Source organism: Morus notabilis, unplaced genomic scaffold, assembly GCF_000414095.1.
Source record: "Morus notabilis unplaced genomic scaffold, ASM41409v2 Scaffold384, whole genome shotgun sequence".
Classification (NCBI taxonomy): Eukaryota; Viridiplantae; Streptophyta; class Magnoliopsida; order Rosales; family Moraceae; genus Morus; species Morus notabilis.
In genome coordinates this window covers 493,943-513,459 of record NW_010387635.1, presented here as the reverse complement: position 1 = coordinate 513,459, position 19,517 = coordinate 493,943, and the positions used below count along the sequence as shown (strand labels likewise).

At 32.7% G+C, this 19,517-nt stretch overlaps 3 protein-coding genes and 1 pseudogene across 4 annotated transcripts in view; 2 read left to right on the top strand and 2 right to left on the bottom strand.

The window, feature by feature from the left end:
• The window catches only part of LOC21409264 (probable prolyl 4-hydroxylase 10), a 3,644-nt gene extending 1,315 nt beyond the window's left edge, over window positions 1-2,329 (bottom strand). The window contains exons 1-7 of the mRNA XM_010114985.2: window positions 2,108-2,329; window positions 1,912-1,996; window positions 1,345-1,442; window positions 1,100-1,197; window positions 774-903; window positions 485-672; window positions 170-253 (exon numbers count right to left, since the gene is read on the bottom strand). Coding sequence (XP_010113287.1) covers window positions 180-253; window positions 485-672; window positions 774-903; window positions 1,100-1,197; window positions 1,345-1,442; window positions 1,912-1,996; window positions 2,108-2,310 — 876 coding nt within the window. The 5' untranslated portion in view covers window positions 2,311-2,329 and the 3' untranslated portion in view covers window positions 170-179. The remainder of the gene's footprint in view (window positions 1-169; window positions 254-484; window positions 673-773; window positions 904-1,099; window positions 1,198-1,344; window positions 1,443-1,911; window positions 1,997-2,107) is intronic.
• Window positions 2,330-6,277: 3,948 nt separating this feature from the next.
• LOC21409263 (spastin) lies at window positions 6,278-11,864 on the top strand. 2 transcript variants are annotated; one of them, XM_010114984.2, is made up of 13 exons: window positions 6,278-6,801; window positions 7,171-7,262; window positions 7,516-7,547; window positions 8,027-8,267; window positions 8,379-8,474; window positions 8,562-8,677; window positions 8,762-8,842; window positions 9,065-9,188; window positions 9,694-9,743; window positions 10,142-10,232; window positions 10,399-10,434; window positions 10,987-11,084; window positions 11,567-11,864. In XM_010114984.2, the coding sequence occupies exons 1-13, from the start codon at window positions 6,506-6,508 to the stop codon at window positions 11,681-11,683; spliced, it is 1,470 nt and encodes a 489-aa protein (XP_010113286.1). In that variant the 5' UTR covers window positions 6,278-6,505; the 3' UTR covers window positions 11,684-11,864. The 2 variants fall into 2 exon arrangements, with proteins under 2 accessions (XP_010113286.1, XP_024032847.1); XM_024177079.1 differs by lacking the exon at window positions 11,567-11,864 and having other exon boundaries at window positions 10,399-10,474; window positions 10,987-11,058.
• A 2,402-nt stretch (window positions 11,865-14,266) lies between these two features.
• Window positions 14,267-15,154, bottom strand: LOC112095320 (annotated as a pseudogene).
• Window positions 15,155-18,754: 3,600 nt separating this feature from the next.
• The window catches only part of LOC21409262 (DNA-directed RNA polymerase II subunit 1), an 8,449-nt gene continuing 7,686 nt past the window's right edge, over window positions 18,755-19,517 (top strand). Inside the window, exons 1-2 of the mRNA XM_024177080.1 lie at window positions 18,755-19,083; window positions 19,419-19,481. Of these exons, the coding sequence (XP_024032848.1) occupies window positions 19,000-19,083; window positions 19,419-19,481 (147 nt within the window). The 5' untranslated portion in view covers window positions 18,755-18,999. The remainder of the gene's footprint in view (window positions 19,084-19,418; window positions 19,482-19,517) is intronic.

The following is a 19,517-nucleotide window of genomic DNA, read 5'->3' as shown; positions in this document are numbered from 1 at the left end:
GGGAAAGAGCTATTTTGTTAACATTTCAATCTTCAGGGAGAACAGATGTTACTTTTTAAAGTTCGGGAGGCAAAGTGTTACATGGGTCATAGTTCAGGGGAAATTTTTGTAATTAATCCAAAATATACACGCAATGATTTCATAATATATAATTAAGCACGGACGGTACCTTTAGAATTTCAAGCTTTGTACTCGTTGGCACGCATCCATTTTGTACTTGACCACTTGTTTCCCTTAATAACAGGGCATCCACCTGAAAATAACCAGGAGAAATGAGACATCGTCAGTAAGAATATCAATACAGCTCCTAATTAAATAAACCTTTTCATCAAGCTTTTTTTTTTCACTATTTAATCAAAGACTTAAAAAATGACATTCCCATCTCTTTCAAAAGTGAATGCATTTCAGCATAAGAATGATTTAAACTAGAACTACAAATTCGAGACTATTGGTTGTTATATTAATTCAGTAGAAAATGTCTAACCATGTAAACTGGATGGATCTAGAGTAGCATCAGGCTTCATGCTCCAGAAAAGCAATGCATCACCCCTCTTAGGTTTAACAGAAAGTCCCTTTTTCCCACAATCAGATAGCTCATTCCACCAAGGCACAGAGCTAAAATTCCCTTTTGCAGCAGGAAACACGGTCTCACCCCCTTCTTCGACATCTGAGCTGTAACACGAATGGAAGAGGAAACATTGAAAAAAAAAAGTTAAAAAAAAAAAAAAAACACTACAAGATTTACCAGAACCAAGATCATGTAAGTCACTCACAGGTACATAAGAAGTGTAGCCATACGTTGACCTCCATTTTGTGTGTTGAAATCATCAAGAAAGTAGTCGAAGTGAGGCTCGTATTTCTGTCCAACCTCATAGTGGAGAATTTGAAGTCCTTCACCATGTTCTGTATATTGCATTGTTCGTTTAATAATAACTTGTGAATTAGATGACACGACTAAAATAAGATAACAATAGCAAAGAATAAACAAAACAAAAGGGGGTATAGGGCCACCTTCAATTTTGCAGACAAATTTCATTTGAGAACAACGAAAAGGATTAAAAAAAAGAAGAAATACACACAAAAAAACTTCATTGCATACCTACGGGTATAAAGGTGAAATCAGCAATTCTTTTTTCAATCGTCCTAATGACTTTGTCACGTCCTCTGGCCAAGAATGTTCCAGAACTAGTGCGTACCCTATGCACGTGAAAAGTAAAGCAACCGTGTCATGCATAAGGGGGGTTTGAGAAGCAAATGAAACAACAGTAATTGCAACAGAAACTCCAACCACCAAAACGTATTTTAGTTGAGTTGCAAATGGGAACAAAAGCAAGAAACAAAGACCTGCTATCTTTGCTTTTTCCAGTCTCACTATCAACAACTGTTGATTTTTTCATGTTAGGCATGGCGAGATTGATGAGATACTCGCATTCCTCCTTGGTCTGCAAAATAATTAATTGACAAACTCAAGTACTTAGTGACTAAACTAATCAAAGCAAGGTGTGAGCACAAATTCGACCGAATAAACTGTTAGATACCAAAAACTCCCACATGAAATAAATTTTAAAAAGTTGCACGGTAACCAACCATTCTAATCGACCTAAGATATAGAATTTCACTATGAAGTATGTACAACATAACAAACTACGCTTCTACTTATTGGATTTAATAGCATAGAAAGCCATGATTTCCTCTTATCAAGCCCATTGCTAATCATAAAATATATAAGCTTCTTTCAATAATGCAGGAGAAAATCCAATATATAAAATTAGAGTGCACTTGACATCAACTTGACTAAAATTAGGATGCATTATGGATTAAATTGCTTAAAAGTAAATACAAAATCAGCTAGAAACAGTAAACAAAACAAAATTCAATAGAAATTCAGCAATTTTTACGAAAAAGGCTGACCAAGAAATTGTGATAAATGAAAGCTCTAGGCTCCCATGAGATGACCTCGACCCAGCGTTCCCCTTTCCCCTCATCTCCCTCGCTTCTGTTAATCACAAAGCCGAAATTATCAATCACCAAAGTCAGACATCCAAATTCAAAGAAAAACAGTCAAATTATGCAAAAAAATTTCATCAATTGAAAGCGAAATTTCAACCTATCGGCGTTCTTGCGAACAATGGAGCTGAGATCGTTGGGCTTGTGGGTGGAGTCGCCGCCGGAGCTGCTCGGAACGGAGAGAATTCCGAGGGCGACGAGAATGAGAACGACGAAACTGAACATTACGAGCATCGTGAATGTGAGCGTTGAGAAAGAGGAAGATTTTCGGCCCTGGAGACGAGAGTGGCGTATCTTCGCCATTGGTGAAGAAACCCTAGAGAATTAGATCGATCTGGGGAAAGTGGAGATCTGAAACTCCTGAAGAAGACGAAGACGAAGAAGAAAACTACGCGCTTTTTCGCTGGTTTATAAAATTAAAAATTGAGAAATTTGGAATGTGTATAAATAAAGAAACAAAAACAAAAAAGAGAGAGCCCGTTTAACGTGAGAGATTGGAGAGGGATCGAGAGAGAGAGAGATTTTTTTTTTTTTTTTTTTTTTTTTTTTTGAGAGGGGAGGGAGAGAGTTGAAAAAGATGTACTTTGGAATTTTGAGGCTTTTTTGGACTGATTCAGTTAATTTTTTAGTTATGGTGATTTAAATATAAATTTTAAGTTAAATTTGAGTTATAATTTAAATTAAATTTGTAATTTTATGTTTAGTTGTGTACATTTGAATTGTGGTTTGAGATAAAAAAATTTTTGAGTTTGTGTTTAGGTGAGTCAAAACTTAAATTTATATTTAAATAGTAATTTAATAAAAATTCGATAGTGATGAGAAATTTTAATAGGGTATATAGGTGAAGTTTTATTCTTCTTTTCGTTGTGAACGGATAGAAAAAAAAATCATCTCAATCGGAATTAAAATGAAAAAGTTGTGACGTTTTTAAGAATAAAAAAAATATTATTCATTAACTTGAGTTTGAGTTTAATAACTTGAGTTTGAGTTTAATAACTTGAGTTGAAGGGGGAACTTAAACTCATATTTTAGCTCTAAATTCAAGTTAAAATTCAAATTTTATAAAAGAACATGAACTTTAATAAAGTTGTAATTTGAATTCAAATTTTTTAAAATTTGAATGCAAATAAACAAGTCCTTTAAAATCTGACTTCACTCTTCTATCTACTACAAGCATTTATCTTTTTTTTTTTAAAGTGTCATTTAAATTTTAATTAATCGACAATTAACTTTCATTTTTACTTCCGTTTAATGAAATTTATTTATTTTTAATAAATTCATACGAAGAAAATGCGCATCCGGCATCATTGAATAGTTGGATTTTAAACAAATTTTAGTTCATAATTTTATTTTTCTTTTATTTAAACAAAAAACTTATTGATGTCATCTCACCTACTTATCCAATTTTACTCGAAGTATAATCCATTGAACCTTCAATTCGAACTTGTAGTTGTTGAAATCTACGGGTCAAAAGAGTTAACAATGATGAAGTTTGAATTTAGGTTTCTTAAAGAAGATTCAAATTTCTCCAGTTAATTCCTAAAACAATATGGTGTTCTCTTTTTAATATGTATGTTTAATGTTTTTTTTTTCCCAAAAAAATAAATAAAGTACCATGATGGAAATTGTAGAAAAGATATTTCAATGTCTAATAAAATGATTTTAATGTGCCATAATGCACTTTTTGAATTGATAAGGTACATTTTTAATATTAACCGTTGAAATCCTACCATTTTATTTGCATCGAATGGCTCATACCACTCCATTGTAGAATCACCCTCTGATATTTATAATTTTAAATCAGTATAAGTGTTTTTTTTTTTTTTTGGTTCAAAACAAACCGGCGAGTACCAATTATCAAATCAAATATTTTCACTTTTTTAATTTAAATTATCAAATCAAATATTTTCACTTTTTTAATTTAAAATTTCTCTAGTGTTCTTCATTTTTTTAAGAACATTTGTGCTATTTGTTTATTAGCTGTCGAATATGTATTACTTTTTTAATCTGATTTAAATTTTAATCATATTTAATACAAATTCGACAACTGATAAATAAAAAATACCGGTATTCTTAAAAAATAAAGAACATCAGAGAAAGTCCCTTTTTAATTTAATTAACAAACACATTGAATAAAAATATACTTTAACAAGGATCATTTTTGCACATCTCTTTTATTCTATTCCTTTCCCGTGGCATAATTATTCTTTGGCTCTCGAGCCAGTCAACAAGGGATTCTTTTTTTTTGCTATTATTATTATTATTATTATTATTATTATTATTATTATTTGGTTATGAGTGTATTAGGTAGTTCTTTACGATAAAGGACTGCATTCTATCAAATATAAAAATGCCACAAAGTTAGTCACAATTCCTCAGCGGCTACCTTCTACCTATTGTTAGCTCGAAAATAAAAGTCAAATGCCATAACAAACTTATAATTAATTTGTCACACATTATAGAAACATAATATCCTAGTAGCTTTTCTCCTCATAATAGGGTTGCAGTACACTAGGTTTTAGTTATAAGTCTAAAGCATTAAATGTAACTTTGTTGACTTAAATACTAAAGTAGACCGTTAGGAATTTTTTTAATGTAGGATTATTTTTCACAAATAAAGGTAATAAATTGGTGTTGAACAACAACAACACTAAAGAGAGAGAAAAGTATCCTAAATATGCTTATATTTTTATTAAATATGACATTTATCCTGTTTATTATACAAATGTCAAAAGTAACTCATTTTGTTAATTATAAAGGGAGTTTCTCTCGTGCACCACACCTTTTAGGACCACCGGTATCAGCGCCCGCTGGAGGCAATGTCAGTGGCAGCGTGGAACTGTTCACATGGATCATTGCTACAATTGCGTAGTATACTCCGAGATGTGGACTAGATGACGGCAGTGATCCCAAACGCATCGTTGAAAGGGCGGACGTAGCGACAGAACGTGGGGTCATGGAACTGCAGACCAGTTCGTTGTAGGTGAATGTCAATCTTACTGGCGAAGAAGGCGTTTGTGCGAAAAGGGAGAGGGAACAAAGGGTCAGATATGAATCCCAAATTTGTCAAAAACGGGCGAGCTATATTATAGGTGACTCTTCACTGTATCATCGTGTGGCACACGTTTTCCATTCAATGGGATAACGGTCAACCTTCCTTTTATGTGTCCTATTGATGGTCCTAAAAAGTGTGGTGTATGGGAGAGACTCCCAATTAAAAAAATTATTTGTATTTTGAAAAAGGTTTATAAAACAATCTCTTTATTGGTCAAATTTTTTAAAATTCGAAGATTACCTTAAATAACTTATATTGAATAGTATTTTGAATGTTAGTTAATTGAAAAATAAAACAAAATAAACCTAAAAGAAATTAAACATAGTACATTTAGAACTAAAAAATCAATTTTTTAAGAGCACATTTCAAGTTTAACTATTTTTTTTTCCAACTCTATTATTTATAGTATTATATTATACAAAATTTTGATGCCACTACATAAAGTAACCTACATAATATGAAAGATAACCTGCAGCTTATGAAATATAACCTGTAAATTATGAAAATATAATTTATATGTTATTAGAACATCTCCAAGGAGACTCTCTAAATTTTAGTTAAAATGGCTAGAAAACTATTTTAGCTAATAATTTTTGGGTGACACACTCAAACCATACTCCATATTTTAGCTAATCATAGATTATTTTGATATTTATTGAGTTTAAAAATATAAATAACTTCATTGATTTTAGAAAGAACCTTTGCATTTAGTATGTTTTGAAAGAATAAAATAATACAAAAAATTAAATGGTTAGCCCTTTCTTGTTAGTTATATTTAACTAGTGTGAAATGGATTATCCAAAATAACTAACCATTTAATTAATAGTTGGAGTGAAAAAAGCTAAATTTTAGCTAAATCTTTAACCATTTTAACTAGAAATATAAAATAGTTAGCATAATTGGAGTTACTCTTAATAACATAAGATAAATTTAACAACAGTAACAAAAATAAAATAATAAAAATATTATTATTTTACTGATGGTATTTTTTATTTTCTCTCCAAAAGTTAATATAAGTTATATGTGGGTTGAGTTTGAGTCAAGCCTACCAACTATTGACCTGACTCGAACATCTCGATCGATCGGCCCGTCCGTATTCTCATATGGGCCGGTCGGACCAATTTCAGACCGAAACTGAGCTGTGGGTCAGCCCAGCCCATATAGCTCAAATTTCAACTAGATCCTCCACCCCCGCTCCGCCCACCCCACGGCGAACGAGTCCCTCCCCTTCTTCCCCAACTCTCCTCCGACGATCCCCCAAACACAAAAGAACGCCATTTTTTTTTTCTCTGAAATTTTTCTATTTTTCTTTTCTACTTCCAAAGTTAAATTCCAATCGGACGATTACTTTCCGGGAAAGCCAACGACAATTTGCCCGGCAATGGCGAGAATACTTTCCCTCTCAACTTTCTCTCTCTAAAACCACTATGCATTTCCCCAAACATGTCGTTCTTAAAAGACATCGTTGACTCTCTGAGCTCGATCCTGTCCCCGAACGAGCCCCACGAGGAGCCTAGCTCCCCCAATTCTCCGGCCATGGAAGCCGGAGCTTCGATTTCGAACGAGCGCGTGGCGTACAAGCTCAAGGGTTACTTCGATTTGGCCAAGGAAGAGATCGACAAGGCCGTTAGGGCTGAGGAGTGGGGCGTAGTCGACGACGCCATTGCTCACTACACCAACGCTCAGCGCATATTCGTCGAAGCTATTTCGACTCCTACTCCTTCTTTTATTACCGACAGGTTTGGGAATTTCTCTCATTTCTTCGATTATTTGTTCTTGATTGTTGTATTTCTCAATTCTGGGGTTTAACAAATTGTGCTGATCAATCTCTTAGTTTTATTTGTAAAGGAAGCGCTTTTATTAGCGATAGGTTTTGGAAATGTCTCATTTCTAGATTATTTGTTCATGATCGTTGTATTTCGCAATTCTAGGGTGTATGAAATTGATGTGTCAGTGAAGTTTTTTAATCAATTCAATATGGAAAGTCTCACGATCGTTGTAAAATGCAATTAGGGAAACAAAAATATAAATAAAAAGACATTCTTTTTTGCTGTATGATTGAGAATTATTAGAAGTGGTTTGTGAAAATTGATTACAAAATTTGGCAGTGAACGGGAAAAGGTGAAATCTTATCGTCAAAAGATATCGAAATGGCAGGGTCAGGTGTCTGAGAGATTGCAAACTTTAAGTAGACGAGCAGGTTTGTATATCCAATTATTTTGATTTTCATGGTAATTGTTTATTGTGGTTTATATGTGAATTGCTTGCAAGTTTTTTTCTTGGATCTTTCTGTGCCGGGTAGTAGTGCATGTTTCTCGAAGCTAGATTTGGTCAAAATCATATCAAAAATGAAATTTTTTGATAGAATCTGATACACATTTAGTGTTCGAAACAAAGCCACTGGCGGTAATGTAGAAGTCTCAATTTTTTATCCTTTCTTTGTTGTTTTGCAGTTTCTGTTTCAGGCGGGACATCCATTAATAAGGTATGCTTTGATCTGGCTGATCTTTCTCCTTTTTTTGCCTTGAAGTGGTTACCAAAAATAATGCCATTTTTCTCTTTCTACTGAAACTTAATTGCGTTTCTTGTAATTCCCTATTAGTAATGCGAAAAAATGGTGTGCATTTAGCAACCATCCATAACTGCTGCCGCATGATCTCTTGTTATGTGATTTTTGTGGAGTAAGAATAGCAATATAATTTATTAGGGGTTGAATTTACTAAGTGCAGGATCGAATTCTCAAAGTTGTTCTCATGCCTACCTGAGACTTGTAGATATATTAACAACTTTATTGTTACATTGGATGTTAGGCTATGATGGAACATAGTTGAATATTCAAATTTGTTATTTCATACACTGTTTTGCATCTTCATTATGATTTTGGCGAATGTTGTGTGTGTGGATCAGGGTGTCTTGCTTGATACTGGCTAAGTTTAACGTACTTTAAATTCAAAATACTTGCAGAACAACTTAGTTCCTGCCCAAAAAACAACAGTTGCATCGACAACGTCAAACGCTAGGAAACCTGTTTTGCCTAAGTCTCTTCATCCCAGTACAAACAATCCGGTGGTGAGGAATAAGACGCATAGTACTGCAAACACAAAACCCATGCCTGATTCTGGTGGTAATTATGAAGCAAAATTGGTTGAAATGATAAATACGTCAATAGTGGATAGAAGTCCTTCCGTTAAATGGGAAGATGTTGGTAAGATGTTTATAATACACCTTGCACTTTGTCTTTCGATTTTTTGTTCCCTTTCATGTTCTCATCATGCCAAATTTGATTGCGTTACTCATTTGATTTTCTTTTTCTCAGCTGGTCTCGAGAAAGCTAAGCAAGCCCTAATGGAGATGGTTATTTTGCCGACTAAAAGAAGAGACTTATTTACAGGACTTCGTAGGCCAGCTAGAGGTAATGCTTTGGTATAACCTTATCCGCTCTAAGAGTGGTGAAGCACCCGAAATCTTATGTTATGAGAATACTTCGTGGCATTGTTAGGTTTGCTTCTCTTTGGTCCCCCTGGTAATGGGAAGACCATGTTAGCTAAAGCAGTTGCTTCAGAATCAGAGGCGACATTTTTCAATGTTTCTGCATCTTCCTTGACATCAAAATGGGTGCGTCTCTGAGTGCTGATTGTAGCTTTCTTTCCTCATGGCTATTATCATGAAACCCTACTAAGCTTATTTTTGCTGAAATAGGTAGGAGAAGCTGAAAAGCTTGTAAGAACTCTCTTCATGGTTGCTAAGTCCAGACAGCCTTCTGTAATTTTCATGGATGAGGTATGCTCTTTTGTTTTTGCTCAATCTCTAATTTGAAATTTATAGTTATTATTATGCTGTCCTTGTTGCTTGTTATTGATTCTGCTCCACAGTATGCTGAAGTTGATAGTTCTACGAATTAGAAGCCTTTGAGATTCAATGTTCAACTATTCAGCCCTTTTCTAGATTTTTTTATATGATTATAGGCTTTCTTAACCTTTCTCAAAATAACTTACTTTGCAGATTGATAGTATGATGTCAACAAGGCAGGCTAATGAGAATGATGCAAGCAGACGGTTAAAGTCAGAGTTCTTAATTCAGTTTGATGGGGTGGCTTCTAATCATAATGATCTAGTTATTGTTATTGGTAAGCTTTATGTTTTTAATTCTTGATTATATGCGAATATGCTTTATTAGGGCCATTTCTTGTAACTGATGTCTAGTCTCAATGGACTTTCTTCAAAACCTTGCTTTTACCTTTGCCAAGAGATCTTACAGATGTTATACTTGGATGTTAAAATTCTGAGCAGTTCGTTAAAGCTGGTAATTGAAAATTATTAGAAAAAGTACTCGGTAGTTAGAAGGCCAAATTTTCTAATAAGCATTTCTAATAAGGTACTGCCTCTTTTATTCAAGAGGCAAACTGTTGAGATAATCTCATTAATGATGGTATTGTTGGCAATTGATGAACGTTGTATCTGTTTATTCAGCATGGAGGTTGATTCTTGAATCTAGACTCAATTTAAAATCTTACTTTATTACCCACTATAAACCCAGATAGATGAGATAGGGCATGCTGGGCTTAATTTACTTAATTTGTTTGGATTACGCATATGATTTGTGTAAATATGCATTATTCTTTTAATTTGCAGGTGCTACTAACAAGCCACAAGAACTCGATGATGCAGTTCTGAGGAGATTGGTACGTATATTGTCCAGCCTGCTGCATCTTTTTTATTTGAGGAAATTGCATTTTAGTTTGCTTATTTAGTAAGATTTTTTAAGCAAATATGTATATATATAATTGTTTACGTATATTTATCATTTGTTTGGCTTTGGATCATGTTTATATGTTGTTAATTATCGGAGATAGAGCTATGTTCCGAATCTGATATGGTGTGGATCATTAAAATTATTTGAAATATGCTTAACGCAACAAATATTGCAATTAAAAAGAAATAGCTTGGAATGATTATTTGACAAAAATACTTAGCAATTGATTTCACTGTTGATAGCTTAAGTAATGGATTAATTCTATTTTATACAAGTTTCTTTTTAAGTGAACTAATGTGACTTTTATTACATGAAACTTTGAACCAGGTGAAGAGAATATACGTCCCGTTACCAGATGAATCACTTAGAAGAGTTCTTCTTAGACACAAACTCAAGGGCCAAGAATTCTCCTTACCCAGTAAGAATACGCCCCTTAGTTGTAAATTTTGTTGGTTTCTTGTCTTTTCAAGTGAATGAGTGTGCTCTGGTTTATGTGCTCTATCTTAATTTAATACTCTGATTTATCTCAGTGGTTTAATGTTCTGTTCATGTATGAAATGATAATTAATTTTTCACTGTGACAGGTGGAGATTTAGAGAGACTTGCAAGAGAAACAGAAGGTATGATCATTTTCCATTATAGCTTTTGAAGAGTTTTCAGGTATGTTTTTTTTCACAACTCAAACTTTTTTATGTGAGAGAGAACATTGTAGCAAAAAAATTGAATTTGAATTTTTCTGAGAGAAAACACTGCAGTAAAAGAATTTGAGTTGTGATTTCAGATTGCAGTGGAATGAGCACACTAAATAACTTTTTTTGGAGCAACTTAAAAAAATTTGAGTCACTTGGCTTCTTCTAACGTTGGTGCTTTTGTAAATTTTGCTTAAGATATTTGTGCCACCTTTATTCTGGGACTTTTTCATTTTTAAAGCAAATTTTCAGGGTGGAAATCTAATTAAACAAGAATAAATGAGAAAATACCCAGCCAGGGGAATTAATCGGTGTAGCCTCTGAAGGAATTAAACTTGTAAGCTAAGTGGGCAAAACAATTCTTGAATCTATAATGTGAAATTTCAATAACGTATTGCAGAATGTCGATCAAATGAGAGCGCAAATGAACTAAAAGAATTATCATTCCAATCATATTGACTTTATCACGCGGTTACCTTACAGGATATTCTGGGAGTGATCTGCAAGCCTTGTGTGAAGAAGCTGCTATGATGCCAATTAGAGAGTTAGGTGAAACCATTCTCACCGTCAAGGCAAATCAGGTAAGTTGTCATTTTGTAACTTTAGATTCAAACAGTTGCTTCCTTCATAGTATCCCATCGTCAAGTTATTGGGAATGCTCACCAAGCTAATTTGGTATTCAAATCCCTTGTTATAGGGCAGAACTTGAGCAATAGTTCCTAGGTTCTCTGACATTCGTTCTGTCTGGACTAAAAGCCCGTTTGGTTTATGCGTTTAAGTTAGTGATTATGATTCTGAATTCAAATTCTCTAAGAGAATCTATTGGCGGGAACTTTTTTTATTCAAATTTTTTGTGAGAGAAAAATACTGTAGCAAAATCAGAATTAATATGTTAGTTTCAAATTTTCTAAGTTAGTTTCAAATGCGTGAACCAAACAGGCGCTAAGTTGATTAATTAATATGTTGTCCTTTTCAATTTCGTCTCCAATGACAAATTTAGTTTGGATAGTTTGGTGTAATTCTATATTTCATGTATGTTTAATTGTTAATATTTGTTAACCAGGTAAGACCGCTAAGATACGATGACTTTCGGAAGGCAATGACTGTGATCAGACCAAGCTTAAACAAAAGCAAGTGGGAAGAACTTGAAAAGTGGAACGAGGAATTTGGCTCTAATTGAACTCATTTGTAAATGTTATACCTCAACCTCGACGCTGCGCGCTAAGGTTGAGATTTGTTTCTATTCTTCAAATGTAACTTATATATGGCGTCTACTTTTATATAAAGAAAGGTCATTGCAATGTGCATATGGAAATTCGAATTCAAAAAGGAATGAAAATAAAATGAATAAACATCGATTCAAGAACAAAAAACAAAAAAAGATTGTGGAATGTGTGCTAGTCCTATTTAGGCTTCGTTCGTTTCGTCTGCTCAAATTAAAAACTTGAGTTAAACAGTAAATTCATGTGAGAGAAACTTCTATTACCAACAAAAAAATCAATGGGAAAATTAGGTAGATGGCCACTTTTCTACCACTTTTTTAATAAATGACCAAACATTTTTTTGTTTTTAGATAAATGGTTGATTTTTTTTTTGTTTTGTTTTGTTTTTGGGAATGACCGTTTTTGTAGAGTGATAAACCGTGATCAGTCAATGATAAACCGATTTAGTTTATCATTAACTTACTGATGATAATAAATTGATAATTTGTTGATTGCAATTGATTAATATTAACTAGTATTACTTAAATCACTAATTGATATAGATTAATCAGTGATAAATTATTAAGTTAATAATTAATTAGTGATAAATTAAAATTAATCCGTCATTAACTACCAAGTTAATCAAATAAACCAAATTAGTTAAAAAAAAAAAAAAACAGTTTCTTAATTTTACAAAATTTTGACCATTTATCTACTATATAATAAAAACGTTTTAAAGCAGGTAGGTGTCTTTTAATTTTCTATTCCCATTATGGCCCTTCTTTTTTTTTTTTTTTTGACTGATTGGCTTTTACTGAATTTTTTTTGCTTGCCTTCATTACTGAATTTGTCTGCTTGCCCTCTAAATTATTGTTGTAATCACAAATTCTCACACAACTATTTGGGTCCTGATCGAGCAAGTTGTCCTATTAGAGACCAAAACACTGGCAGACCAAAATGTATCCACCAATTCAAATCCCATACTCTCAACTGATCTAAAAAGAAAAACCATTAACCACTTGCAACATAACATGTATGAGAATCTATGAGATTCAAATTTCAATTTTACACTGCTAGAAAGCTCAAGCATTTACATCATATACAAAGGAAGAAAAAAAGGAAGTACATAAATAGAGAAAAAGGGCGTGAGATTAAAGTAAATATCATTATCAATAAATATTCTGTTTCTCTTTTATCTTCTCCTTTCCTTCTTATCCTAATAAATTACAACGTGCTTTGTTTACTTAACAACTCCACCTAGACATTTGCATATTTTATATTACTAGCTAAACCAGACTGCCTTTGAATATTCAAGCAAATGTCAATAACACAAATTACATAAAGTAAGATAATAAGCAAGAATAAGCCAAAAGAACAGGTTTTCAAGACTAGATATGCGAATTGAAAAGTATAAAGAACTTGAACCGTTATGCAGCACCTCAAAGTTACGACTCCATATCCAAACAATAAGATGAACTCCATATCCAAACTCCGAAATGGAACGAAGCGAGCTCAAGAATGCCTAAACTTCATTTTTGTTATTTTTTTTTTTTTTTTTCAAAAAAGAGCAGCCTATCTTTGTTCAAACATATGTCGCTTGTACCCTAAACATGTCAAAAAATTCAAATCATCAACTTGCATGTCATTTCCCAAAAAAATTGCAATGTTTCCCTTGACAAGTGATTATCATGAAAGTAAAAAAGCATGCCAAAATGCTTCCAATTAATATTTCAAAAAAGAGAGAGCTTTATTACTATCCACCCTAAATCAAAGTACACGAAAAGTACAATTAGTATTGAGCAGAACAATAAAACCATGGGACAAAGCCAAGCAGAATAATCCAGATATGGGAGGATCCATACGACATTATACTTCATGCAGCATCCATTGAGTTCAGGTTTAACAAGACATAGCAGATTAAATAAGTTACAACATTGCGATCAACACAAATTTTCCACAAAATAAAAGTTATTGAACGCTTGCTTAGAGCCTTTTAGCACGAATCTTCTTCAAGCTTCGTCGCATTCTATGTATATGATCAGACAAAAACCCTTTTTGGATCATGTCCTTGAGAAGCTTGAGAGCAACGTTTGTTCTTCCGACCTTTATGTAGCCTTCAACCAATGTGCAGTAGGAAACAACATAAGGTACAATACCCTTTGATTTCATTTGTTCAAAGATCTCCTGTGCCTTGCGAACAATACCCCTTAATCAATATGTTGTAAATTATCACATTCCCACCTAGCTCTTTACAATGTTGAATCATTTCTTGAAACAGTTTTTGGGCCTTATCCATCATACCTCTTCAGAAAAAGCATTCAAAAGGCCACCTAGAGTTATCGTATCAGGAAATATATCGTGAATCACCACATAATCAATGAAACTCTTTACCCTTATCAATTGACCTGAAAGGCACAATGCATTAAGTAATGAACTATAAATAACGATATTTGGATTTAAATCTCTTCGGATCATTTGGCCAAACATAACAAGAGCTTCCTGCATCCTTCCCTCTTTGCAAAAAGCATCCACAAGAATACTGTATGTTTTTACATCCGGGCAAATAGCTTGGTCCTTCATTTTCTCAAACAACGTGATGGCTTCACTCCGTTGGCTTGAATGGCACACAATCCATAGATTAAAGAGCCGTATATTAGGTGAGATTCCACAGTCGCGCATGTCAACTAGGATTCTCTTGGCTTCTTCCCAGCAACCAAATTTGCACAATCCGTGTATCAAAGATGTACAGCTAACAACATTTGGTAGGACACCATCATATCTTGAAACGAGCTCGAAGCCTCACACATCCGTCCTTCTTTACAGAAACAGTCAATGACCGGACTAAAACAACATTGATTGGGTTTAATCCTTTTATCATTGCACATTATCTTAAGCAGCTTAAGTGCCTTCCAAGTTTCTCCAACCTTACAAAACCCATTAATGACAGTTGCATAAGTGAATTCATTGCACGGGTGTTTCTTTTCTACTATTTCTTGGAGCAACTTCGTCGCTGCAACCATTGAGCCTTAAGCAAAGTGCTCATTGTACAAGCATCTGGTTGAATACCCGCTTTTAATCGTTGTTGACAAAACAGAGAAACCTAAATTCACCACCTTCAAACCGCAGAAGCACTTGATAACAATATTCATCGTACAAACACTGGGTTGAAAATCATCACAGCCCATCATGTCTCTGTACATAGAGACAACAATGGAATGGCGGTTCTTCTTGGAAAGCGCACCAAACAATTGATTGAAAGTCCAAATAGAGGGCAGAGGTCGCATTTGAATCAAGGAATTGAAGTAACCCAAAGCTTCGTCTAATGTTAGGTTTTCAGATTTACATCGTGCTTTGACCAATTCCTCCAAACGGGGAAAAGAATCAAAATTGCCACTACTACCAGAAGCATAAGAGCGAAAATGGATCTGAAAATCCCAAAGAGAGAGAAAATAGAAGAATTACTAGGAGCCCTAGAGATCAGCATTTGGGTCTTTATCTTCAATTTATTCTCTAATCTCAGAAGCAAAAGTAAGTTTTTGGTTCCAAACCGCGAGCTCAAGTGGATTTGATTCTCTTTCCGTCGTCTCTCTCACTCTCCTCTCCTGAACGTTTTGTTTTTTTTTTTTTTTTTTTTTTTTTTTTTGTGTTTAGGCGCGTTTAAACTCATTTTAAAATAATTTTTGTATAAAAAAAAATAAAAATATTTTTAATTTCAGACAAAATAATTTTTAAAAATCTGTTTAATAATTTTATTAATAAATTATTTTTAATATAAAAAAATTTAATAATGTCTTTCTCTATTTAAAAAAAAAATTATTTTTTATTATTTTTTATTTTACATTAAATTAAAAAATTATATTTATTTATATTTTTTATTTTTATTACGTTAAATGTTGTTTTAAAAAAAATTTTACTTTTTATTTTTTAAAAATATAAAAAATAAAAACGAAATTAATTTTAAACACCACTTTATTTGTATTTTTTTTTTTTTTTTGAAGGCTTGGGGTTGACTTGAGCCGTCGAGGGAAGCTATGGTGAACGAAGTGCAGAGACAAAAATGAACCCTGCCAGACTTATATGGGCCGACTTTTTGTTTTGGGCTCTTTACCCATATAGCAAAATTAAAACGGGAGAATGAAATTTAAAGTAGGGTTATTTACAAAAATAACACTGATCTGATTAAAATAAGAGCAATATGCTAGAATGACTATTTAACAAAATAAAATTAGTAAAATAATCTTCTTTATTTTTTTATGAAAAAGGACTACATAATCATTTTTTATAAAAAGTGATCATTTTATAAATAAAAATTTTTAAAAAATTATTTTACTAATAAAACTTTTTATTGAGTTATTTTTACAAAGCCCTCTTAAAATAATTATCTTATGATTGACACTATTTTTTCATATTTTTATTTTTGATACTGTCACATCAAGACCCATGTATGCACATTGTCTAAAATGCCCTTAGCAGACACCTGACCACTCTCTTCTTTCCCCTTTCTCTCTCTTTCCTTTTCACGACAAAAACTTTTTTTTTTTTTTTTTTTTTTTTTTTTTTTTTCATTTTCTATGATCTCTCTCCTCTTCTCTTTTCATATGCAAAATCTAGATAATTTTTTTCCCTCTCTTTTCTCTTCCCTCTTATTCACCAAGGACGACCGCAAAGAGCGGAGCAAAGTGTCGCACCTAAGAATGATACGGAGAGCAATGACTTTGACAATGACAGATTTGTCAGAAATTGTTGTTGACGTCCAATAAAGTTTTTTTAATTTTCACGATTTTTTTATTCTTTCTTCGTTGTCAAATTCGGTTATTTTCTGCTCATTCAAATGCTTACTTTCTGAAATGACAAAACTTCAAGATCTAGTGGTATATGGAAAAAAAAAAATTTAATTTTAAGTTTGTCTTAGTGGAACGCTTTGCTTGACTCATTTTGAGGCTGTTAAGTGAGTTTGTTCAATTTGCTTGTTTCTTTGCATCAAAATCAACTTTTTGACATTTTCTCAAATTGATTTCTTTTTAATTTGCATTAAGACATTGTGGATGTATTTAAGCTTCAGTTCAATAGTAATCAAATCAGTCGAGCCATTTACTAAATTTCTCTCTCTCTATACTTTGTCTGGGAGAAATCATAAAGCTTACATCGTCGTTTTCTCGGTATGATGAAGATGATGGAGAAAATGGAAACAAGGAGAAGAAATAGAGACCAGATAAAATGGAAAGAAGAGAAGAAAAGGAGGCGACAGGGATAAGAAAAATTAGAAGGAAAGCAGATTTAAGGTTTATAAAGGGTATTCCAGACAATATATATATATATATATATCTCTGTGTGGGGGGCTCTCAGGCTTGTTCTTTTTGAGTGAAAAACTCAAAAAAATGCAACTCGAGTTACAACTTTATTCGAGTTCATGTTCTTTTAAGTTTAAACTCAAGTTTAAACTCGAGTTCAAACTCGAGTTTAGGACTAAAACTCGAGTTCAAGTTTCCCCTTCAACTCGAGTTCAGAAACTCGAACTCAAATTTGTGAACAGTATTTTTTCTATTCTTAAAAATGCTATAACTTTTTCGTTTTATTTCTCATTGAGATTATTTTTTTTTCTATGCGTTGACAACGAAAAGACGAATAAAACCCGACCCATATACCCTATTAAAATTTTTCATCAGCATTGAGTTTTTATTAAAATACTATCTAAATACAAATTCAAGTTTTGACTCACTCAAACACAAATTCAAAAAGATTCTTATCTCAAATCATAACTCAAATGTACACAACTAAACACAAACTCAAGTTACAAGTTAAACTCAAGTTATAACTCAAATTCAACTTAAGAATTATACTCAAGTTAAACTCCAAAAGAACAAGCCCTCAATTATTGATGTGGAAGTATTTGATATGAAAGTATAAAAAAATTGTGTTAATTGTAAGATAATTGTTCCATTGGTGTTATTTTTATAAATAACCCTTTAAAGTAAGTAATTGAGGTAAATAACATATTTTAAAACTATTTAAAGTAAATAATAGTAAATTAGAAATTTTATATTAATATAAAATTTTCTTATTACGTAAATTTAGTTGTAAAAAGATTTGCGCTTATTTCAAATATTTTAGAATCTATTATTTATTTAATTTAGTTTTAAAAATTTACTATTTATTAAAATTTCTGAAAATGTTCAAATAAAAAAAATTAAAATATAACAAAATTTTTGAAATATTATAAAATATTTCATAGAATTTTTTTAATTAATAAAAATAGAAAAACTTGATAGTATTAAAATAGTGCTTATCTAATTATATATTAGAAAATGTGATATCATTGTGATAATTATCGTATAATTTTTACTATATTTATAACATGTTGTATTTTTACTAAATTTGAATTCGATATATAAAGTCTTACTTTGTAGTGTAATTATCTCTTTTGGTACTCTGTGTTATATCAAATTATGAGTTCGATATTCTCTGTTTTTGATAATATCTCGTGGGTATCTTGACGTTTTAAAAAATATTTTTTAGTACTATGAGATCCTTTTATGAGATGTGAAATGTCATTTCTACCATAATCATTAATCAAACCCTAATCATTAATCAAATAGGGAGCATAATTGGTAAATGTTATTTTTACCCTCAACATATAATCACGAAGAATCATGTTTATTTTTGAGATAATCTTAATAAATACTCTTTAAAGTGTATAAATTAGAATTTTTATTCTTTACTCTTAATTCATAACCTTTTTAATTAAATAATTATACTAATAATAAAAAGGTGTTAATCATGATAAATTCAATTTTATTTTAATCAAAGATACAACCCAAAATAAGATCCAGTCCAACACGAGGATATCAACTGAACTGGATCGAGCCCGATTGGACCACAGGCCGAAACACCAATGAGTCCACTAAGGAAAAGAAAAAAGGGGGGGCATAAGTATCATCCAATCAGGACAGTTTCGTCTTTTCAAGTAAGTCGTTACCCCTGCAATCAACCCCTATTCGTCTATAAATACACCCTTTAGGGACTCCGAGTTCCATTTGTTTGGTCTCTCCTCGCGTGAGAGTTCTTAGCGTTCTCTCTCTCTCCCCCTCCATCTCTCTCTACAAAATTAACAGCAAAAAACCACCGAAAAAGAACGCACAAACTTTCAAAAAAAGAAAAAAACGAAAAACGAATTTAATTTGGAGCGCCAAAAAAGAAAAAAACCGAGAGAATTTTCATTTATTTAGCAAACTGAATTCAACCTTGAAACCCTAGGATATTTTTTTTTTGTGTTTTTTCTTTTGTTCGGATCGCCATGGATATCCGGTTCCCTTTCTCGCCGGCGGAGGTAGCCAAAGTCCGTACAGTCCAGTTCGGCATCCTCAGCCCGGACGAGATCGTAAATTCTTCAAATCTTTCTTCTTCTTTTTTCACCTAATTATATTCTACGACTGTTTGTTGGGTTGCTGAGAATCCATGGGAAAGTGGAAACGAAAAGCAATTGAGTTTATTACGAGCTTGTAATTGTGATGTAGTAGTGTGTATCATTCGTGTCTGTTAGAGTTCATTGAGATCGTAATCGTTAACATCTTTCGTTTTGAGCATTTCTTTTGGCAATTGGAATGGAGTAGTGTGTATTAGTGTTTAGATATATTGATTCGTTTTTGTTGGGAATTTAAGCTGTTTTAGAAGGTTTTTTTTGAAGTTCTTTGTTTTTGATTTTTGGTTTTGCAGAGGCAAATGTCGGTTGTACAGATTGAGCACGGTGAGACGATAATGGGGGGCAAGCCGAAGCCGGCGGGGCTGAGCGGCCCTCGGCTTTGGAGCCATTGC

Coding starts and splice junctions, on each gene's coding strand:
- LOC21409263 (XM_010114984.2), top strand. CDS start 6,506: ATGTCGTTCTTAAAAGACATCGTTGACTCTCTGAGCTCGATCCTGTCC. Junction 8,268..8,378: donor CGTTAAATGGGAAGATGTTG/GTAAGATGTTTA, acceptor TCTTTTTCTCAG/CTGGTCTCGAGAAAGCTAAG. Junction 11,085..11,566: donor TCACCGTCAAGGCAAATCAG/GTAAGTTGTCAT, acceptor TTTGTTAACCAG/GTAAGACCGCTAAGATACGA.